The sequence below is a fragment of the Uloborus diversus genome, chromosome 5 (genome assembly GCF_026930045.1).
Source record: "Uloborus diversus isolate 005 chromosome 5, Udiv.v.3.1, whole genome shotgun sequence".
NCBI classification, from domain to species: Eukaryota; Metazoa; Arthropoda; class Arachnida; order Araneae; family Uloboridae; genus Uloborus; species Uloborus diversus.
Window position 1 is genome coordinate 183,522,136 of NC_072735.1, and position 8,941 is coordinate 183,531,076.

Below are 8,941 nucleotides of genomic sequence, written 5' to 3' on the forward strand. Positions count from 1 at the left end.
GATGATTATTTAACATGTTAATGACTAATTATTTGGTTGATTATTTTATTTTTGATTAGGTTTTTGATACAGTTCAAATATTCTTTCGACAGAGTGGTGAAGGGGTTAGATGTTGAGCAGATACATTGCTAAATTTAATTGGAAGGTTATTTTACATTTTAATGGAATATTTAATATCATTTAATGGTTTATCTCACTTTTTTGGTGAATAATTTCAACATTTTAATAGCTTTCTTTTTTTTTTATTTGGAGAATTATTTCCATACAATGGAACTTTAAATCTTGCTTAAGGCGTTGTTTCATTTAAAAGTAACTTCAAAACATTAAATAATGTGTGATACCAACAAATGTGTTAAGTACATGTAACTTTGACCAAACATGGCGTCAAATACTTTGATTGTCAACAGCAATAGAGTGTCGCAAAAAAGTAAATACTTAGTTTCCAATTGTGATAACTACATTATTCTGCCAATGTATTCCTATTCAAGACTCCACAGCCTTAAATAAGATTAACATTTTTTACCCGTCCACGTGACCCGGGGGCTATTTCGCTACTTGCTATTTAATTGTTAACGCTTTGTGTTGCAATAACTTCAATAACGAGTTTTGCATGTTCTTTATTCTTTGAGCGAAAGTACTTTACTTTTTTTTTTGTCGCTTTAACGAAATTAATTTGTGAAAATAAACGAAAATAATTTACGAAAGCAAAGAAATTAATATTTCTTCTTTCAAATGATCTTTGATTGCGAACTGTTAAGAAAATATATATTCAAAGCTTCTTTTTTTTTTTCTTAATTTTGTTTTTTGAGATAATTCTTGAAAAATTCATAAAACTGATTCCACACATTGTACTGAATTTAAATGCGATGTTACTACTCTTCACTGGTTTTAAATTAAAAAAATGAGAATTAATGCTGGTGTTATTAGCTAATTTCCGGGTGCTAATAGTCGTTTAATTTTTGTTTAAATGAAAAGTATTTCCTTAATTTTTCCGCTTTCGTCATTCAATTAAGTCATTTCCTGAATTCAAATTATTTTATTCTTTCCGCAGAATCTTTTCAGTTAGTTATTATGATCTTAGATATAAAAAAAGCATAAAATATTCTGCAATTATGTAGGTTTAAATGTATAGGGGAAGGTAGGCCCATGTGAACAATTTTTTTCACTTCTTTATTTTTCAAAAAATATTATCAATCTCTCAGCACAGAAATGTTTCCATGATTGAATAGTGTTTTTCTTGTGTCGTGGAATTTTTAAGTTTAAAAAAAAAGAATATTTCGCTACTTAATGGTTTTTTTAATGTCTTTAATTGATCACATGTTCCCCTATAGAGGGCATGCGTTTTAAGTTTATAATAAGTTTAATAAGAAGAAATATTTGGTTATATGATGTGAAGCAATATCTTTACTGCTTTAACTTCAAAACGTTTTCGAAACGTAAAATAGACATCCAAGCATACGAAATTCATGCATAAAAAAATTCAATAAGGTATAAATTTTCATTTGCACAAAAATTGCTTTGTTGACAAAAGCTTAAATACTCCTCCGCCATGCTAATTGATTTTACAATTCTCTATTTCTCAGCCATGCAATTTGTTTTCAATTTGAGAATCTTTAAACGAGCTCAAACTCAAGACAACTTAGATGGTTTAATATTTAGTTACCAGGTAGTTTAAATGATATAATTTTACTAGAGTCCAAAGGCATGCGAAAGAGATTATATTTTCGTAGGAGATTTTTCAGAATCTCCATATTCAAACGTAAAAAGCAAAGCTATAAAAAGTAATACGTTTTATGTAGTCTTATGTTAAGAAAACTTAGTAACATATTTTCTTTTTCTTAATTTTAGATATTTCTTGGGACTAAACAATGTGTACAACTTCCGGCGCAATAGATTTTCGATTCGTATTATTCAAAGCGAGAAACTCAAGAAAATCTTTAATGCATATAAATTGCTGGATTTACATGAATTGCTGATATTGCAGAAATTAACTATTAAAGATATGTTAAGTGCCTAAAAATATTTCATTCATAGAACCTTCATTTTAGAAAGTGCAAAACATTTCAAGAAGTAAAAGCTTCCTCCCCCTTCCCCATGCATTAAAAGTATTATTTTATTAATTTTACATTTTTCTCATAATAACAATGCACTCCAGAAAATAATTTAAAAAAAACATTAATATCATTGAAATGTTTTATTCATGCAACATTTGCTGATGTTGAATAAAACCTCAGACAGAAAGTATGAATACATTTTTATAATCTTTATGTTCAAACATTCAAAATATTTTATAAGGCATCAGCCTTAATGCCATGAAACCTTTGTTCAAATGAGTTTTAATATTTTCTAGATTATCTGAATAAAAAATAGTGATACTTATCGACATACTGAAATGTAAATTTGTACACTAAAGCATAAAAGCCTAAAAGGTTTAGGACGTTCGTTAGCGCTCAGTTGTTACATTATTATTATTACTATTATTACTATTATTAATATTGTTCTTGTGTTTTCAATAATTCTTTTGAGCCTAAAATGTTAAAAGGCCTAAAATGTTTTGCAAATTTTCAGCATAGTATGTTTTTCTACAATTTATTTTGTTAAAATAAATTTTAAGTATTTTTTTTTAAATAACTTTGATAAATATAATTTAATTTTCTGCTTCTTGCGCATCTTATCTTTTCAGTTTATGCTTTTGGTTTTAGTTCACTGATTTTTTGTGGTTTTAAAGATTTTTGCTTTAAAATTAAAAATGTGTTCCTCCATTAATGTGGATATCTTTACGTTTAGTTAGTAATATTTATCCTGAAAGGGCCGTTGGCGAAGTCACAACTAAAGGTATGTAATAGTTTTTGATAGAAATAGTTATGTTTTGTCCACCTTACTATTTATACTATTTATTCAGACGGAATATAATTTACATTGCATGTGTGTGGTACACCGTTATTTTTCTCATCTTTAAAAAAAAATAAAGATATGAGCGCAAAAAATTGAATTTACAGAGCAAGAAAAAAAAATCAATAGAATAAATGAAAAGCTCGACTTCAAGTTCAATCAATCATTGTTTCAAGTTGATGGTAGTACTAATGGCATAAAGGTAGCAACAAAAAAGTTCCGAAGTTAAAAATGTTCGATAAATCGATAGTTTGATTTCCAGTTTTTCAGTTTCGAGATCCTTAAAGCTGGCAGTGCAAAAAGTTTGCTAAGGCATCAGCTGCCTAATATATTTAAAACACGCGATTTACCTAGGTGTTAAAATTTTTGAAATACTGCTTTAAGCATGATTCACACATCAAACATTTTGATTTCGCAATACTGACAAGAAACTAGGGATACGACCTCGATATCGATATTTTCAAAACATCGATGCATTAAAGCCGACATTCTTCTAGCATCGACGTTTGGCAATCGATATGTTTTGATGTTGATGTTTTATAATTGAACCAAAAATAGTATCGAAAAGAGACAGCATTAAATATGTTCTCAAAAATATAGTTATGATGAAGGCTGAATCATTAACTAGTGTTATCGACATCCATTACACTGGAAAAGGTTTTCCACAGTTCATCGCCAAAAGAAGTAGAAGTAAATTGGATAAATTCTAACATCCTATTTTTCCATACAATGCAGGATATAGAGTGTTATTGTAGTTTTCTCGCAATAAGTCATTAATTTGAATACCTAAATTATAAGTTTGCATTAAATATACGTCATACTAAATAATGAATACCTTTCTTCTGAAAATTAAATGAATCCATTAACCAACGTTTTGAAGCACAAAAATTGCAAATTACAGCAGACACGTGTTTCGGTGTTACAAGGAACACCTTTTTCAATACAAAAAAATGTGAGCTTCTGGATGAATATGCAGTGTGATGCTTTTCTCGGTTGACTTTTCATCCAGAAGCTCAAGCATCTTTGCATTGAAAAAGGTTTTCCTTGTAACACCGAAACACGTGTCTGCAGTAATTTGCAACTTTTGTGCTTCAAAAGTTCGTTATTGTATTTATTTAATACGTCATACTGTTTGCAGTACATTCTCCAAAGCGTTACCGATAAATAATTTTTGAACATATTTTGCACTTTGAACATAATGTGTACAATTATTCCTTGCAATCCAGTAGGAAATAAATGAACGATTGCTCTCATTTATTCCAATAATTTCTGCTTTGTTTTCGTGCTACCTAGAGTGAAAGTTATTACCCGTTTCGTTTACATTAATCAATAATTATTTATTTTTTTGTTCGAGTATTATTCAAAGGAAAAACTAAAAAATGCTAACAAATTATTCGTTTTGATAGTTTGAAGTTTTACATTTTAAATGTATGCAATAGTTATTTATTCCTTTTTATTATTTAATTTTAAACTAAGGAATCTTTAATGATTCCAATAGCGGCCTCCGCTTATATTAATCACTTTTGTTCTTAGATTCCATATAGCTTGTGATTCAATAGAGCGGCTAAGTGAATAAAGCTGGATTTCGTTCTGTTTTTGACAATTTGATACATTAAAGCGGTTAATGCATTTAAACACTGATTTAATTATTCGGCGGCCATACTAACATATATTATAAATGACTTTGATTTGACAGTTAAAATATCTTGATTATGAAAAACAAGTACTGATTAAGAATTCGCTTCTCCCAGAAAAGCATTCATCTGAATTTTCTATTTACAAATATATGTTGAAATGGTCAGTGTTTCAGATCATCGATGCTATTTGGTCGATTTATCGACACCATCTACTTTATAAATTTGAACATCGATGTTTTTTTCCATCGATGTAATATCACTACAGCAAAATATGCAGAATATTTCATCACTGTGCAAAGCTAAGAAGCGATATTCATTAATGTTATTTTTCGTTAGCATTATTTGGATCGATTTATTAATGCCATAGATGTTATAAATTTGAGCAAGGATGTTTTTTCATCAATGTAATATCACTACAGCAAAACATGCAGAATGTTTCATCAATGTGCAAAGCTAATAAAGGGCAATCATCAACGTTTTTTTCTGTAGCATTATTTTGAACGGACTTTCCCTTTCGAATTTTTAGAATGAAACATGCGAAACATGAGAGACTTTGATTCGATAATTTCCGATTTTCATTATTTATGGTGAAACTTTTTCACTTTTTTTTTTTTGCATCTTTGTCATCCATTGTACGTTATCTTTATTGTACACGCTTGATTATTTGCTTCCCTCTGAAAAAAGGCGCGAAAAAAAAAAACCTACGGTTAGCATTGAATCCAGCACACATTTCTTCAAATAACTCGAAAATTAATTTCTGCAGATACTGCCGTTTACCTGCTCACGGTAATATAATTATCTACCCCTACTACTGCTCAAAATATCCGACTTTATTTGTGTTCCTAATTTATATTTTATATATACATATATATATATATATATATATATATATATATATATATATATATATATATATATATATATATATATATATATATATATATATATCATTTCATTTTAATGCTGAGAGTCATGAGAGCTTATTAGATTAGTTCACCGTACTTCATTTATAACCTACTATTTCTAGATACATTCTTATAAGAAAAAAAAATGTCTGAAGTGTACCAAAATGTAATTTCAATGCCTTTATATGCGTAATGCTATTTGTTCAACATGACGCACTAAAATTAAAAACTTTTTCATATGCTCAGATAATAAAATTTAATTGGCGCAAAGTCATGAAATAAATTAGAGTGATATCAGTACATAGTTACTAAGAAAAATAAATACATATATTAAGAGTTGCAGCGACACGAAATGTAGTAGTTTGACGAAAGTGAATCAAATTTGAATGAATAACAATTCTCCCAACACATTATCGATTTCGATTGAAAATGCGTTTAACGTGAACGAATAAATGAGCAACTTCTCTGAAACTTGCATAAATAACCTAAAAATGCTTATTTATTTCGATTTCGATTCTAAACTGACTCGCTAATGGATTTTTTTTTTATATAAAAAAGTTAATTTTATCTTTAATCATACCAAACCTAATGAATTGCGAAACGGGAATTTTATACTCCGAAAAATATTTCTTCTTTCCAAATCTTTCTAACTAAATTTTTAAAAAAAATGGTAACAAGCACTGTTATTTATGCAGCTGTTATACATGCTATTATTAATATAGCTTTTCTCCCTAACTCCCTACCTTTAATGTCAAATCCTTCGGATTAGCATGCATTGCCGAATGGAACTGACGTAATGGTAAAGTATATGCCATGCAGGAACTGAATTCGAGTCGTGTAGACATAAAATAAGAACCCCAACCACAGGAACACGTGATGTACGTTTTAAAGTAACATTGAGGATTTTTGCCTTGAATGTAAAACAACCCATAAAACTCATTTCAACATGTGATATCTGCGCTGATCATGTTCTTAAGTGCGGATATGTTGTATATACAGATACTAAAACCGTAAATCAAATGCATTTTAATTCAAATATCTGTTGGGCAAAAAGATTTAAGGTAGCACTATATTAAAAAATTCGAATCTCTATTCCTCTTAATCTACAGTCGGGTTTTGTAACGTTTTTAATAGTTACCATGAATAACAGAAAGAGATTAATAAAATCAAGACTACATGTTTTTTTTTCATTCTTGAACATTTATCAAAAATTAATAAAGAAAAAAAACATATCGGAAGCACTGAGAATGAAAATGAATAAGCAAAATCAACGGAAAATGAGGACTTTATTTTAGCTGCGTTTAATTACTTTTTTGATTTGCACAAAAAATAACTGCCTCTACTAAACTATACTTTTTGTTTTTCAATCCTTTTAACTATCTTCGCAAAATTTAATTAAATTTTTGTTTAAGAAACGCATCTCCCTTTAAAATATTTGAAGTCAAATAAGAGGCAGGTGTTTGAATGGGAAACAGTTGTAGAAAAAAAAAGTGCCGATTAAAAATTCCTAAAAGTCTATATAATCAAAGAGAATAATAGTTTTATGAGTATCTAATATAGATGTTACAAAAAGAATTATGGACAAATAGCGTTTTTTCTTTACTTGGTATCTCCCCTCCCCCCCCCCCCCCCCCAATTACTTCTACGATAGTTCAGTTGCTTCTACACATTGTTAAAACGCTGTCTAATCAATGTCGAAATACGTATCGTCGTACGTAATTTTAAAAACATCCTTAAAGTTATAATTAAAACATTGTAAGCAAATTAATTTACAACACATCCCTATCTGCTAAAATCTTAAGAAAAATTGAATTCTTTAATTAACACATTAGTGAAATTCTGCTAAAATTTTAACAAAAATTCGAATTATTTAATTAACAACGATGAAATTCTGCTAAAGTGTCAATAATAAATGCTGTTATTTTACAAATACATCTGCAAAGTTCTGTATAAAAAAATAATTAAAAAAACTCTGAATTAGCTAATAAATTTAAAATACAAATTCTGCTATAACCGTGGGAAGAAATCATATACCTTAGATAAGAATAATCAAATAAAAGCTTATGAGCAAACCCTGTGATTTAGAATAAAAATACTCATGGAAACTTAAATGAAAACCGATTGTTTTCCATTAAAAATTCTGCACATATATTTCAAACATATTCTGATATGTTACAGCACATTCCTGAAACACTAACGAAACCATACTAGTAAGTCGTACTACTTTTCAATATATTAATAAAACTCACGAAATACCAGCAAATTAATCTTATAATATTTAATGAAGCGTGAATTCAAAAAATTAAGAGTAAGTTCACTTTTTCCCACAAAAGCACTTGCTTTTTAATTTCATACGCTAACTATGCTGTCTTTGATCCTAAAAAAGAAAGAAAACTGAGGATTCGGCTACAAAAAAAAAAAAACGCTTCATTTGTCCAATCTATAAGCCTGCCAGAGTAGTGGAATAAGAACTCATCTCAAAATGTAGCGACTTGGATGCACAGACGATCGAAATTTCGTTTCGCGACAATCACCGATCGAACTCTGAACAATCGTTCTAATTCTCCATCATCGATGCCAATAATGATGCGTTATTGGAACGCAAGGACAATGCTCGAGAGTATCGGAATGCCAGGACTTACCCCGGGTCATGCGAAACGTCGGTGGGACTAGCAGCGCTGCTCTGATCTTCCGAATCCATATCTCCGGAGAATCTTAAAAATCCGTCTTCAGCAGCGTCGGCACACACACACATATAAAAGAGAGGCTTGTTACTGTGGGGGCCTGCTACTCTTTACTCTCAAAAAAGAACAAAGTACAAAACGCCGGGGAGCAGCGGCCAAACGTTCAAGGGCCAGGGATTTCCAACTTCCCAGTCCATGCTACAAAATTCCTCTACGATCGGACCGATGCTATGGCTTGATTGATAGAGAGCCTGGCCTTCCCGGCTGCCATTGGACCTTCCAACTGACGCAAGCGCTTTCGGGATCATCTTTCGAGGCGCCTGACGTCATTCGCGCGAGACACGCCCTCGCGATCGTTGGCAGGGGAAACCGTATCATCGTGCTGCCATCTGGAGGCGTGGAACGACAATCTTCTACCTTGGTATTACGTAAATGCCACATATAGCGAGGACTCTTCGTTTTAAAGGAATATTTTTATTACTTATACTGCATCTAACATGCGCCAAATTTAACACACGCTGGTTTTTGTTCCAGTGATGCTAAGCCGAAAACCATTTCGAAGTCTGTACATGTGGTTCTTTGATCGGCAGCAAATCATTACAGTGAAAACAAGTTACAGTGTATTTTCAAATGGCGTGCATCGATTGATGGTTGACTGTATACAATGAAACATCATGAAATTTACTCGTTATAAAAATACTTCAGAAACTATAAAGCAACTTTATATTATTCGTAGTAAACGCAACTCTTTTTGCAAAGTTTGTTCCATATTATTCTACGAAAAGAGAAATATCCTTCAGTCTGATCCGTCTCCTAATAATTG

General features: G+C 30.5%; 1 protein-coding gene across 1 annotated transcript in view; it reads right to left on the minus strand.

The window, feature by feature from the left end:
- LOC129221961 (RNA-binding protein Musashi homolog Rbp6-like) overlaps positions 1–8,357 on the minus strand; it is a 369,344-nt gene extending 360,987 nt beyond the window's left edge. Inside the window, exon 1 of the mRNA XM_054856358.1 lies at positions 8,077–8,357. Within this exon, the coding sequence (XP_054712333.1) occupies positions 8,077–8,189 (113 nt within the window). The 5' untranslated portion in view covers positions 8,190–8,357. The remainder of the gene's footprint in view (positions 1–8,076) is intronic.
- Positions 8,358–8,941: the final 584 nt, after the last annotated feature.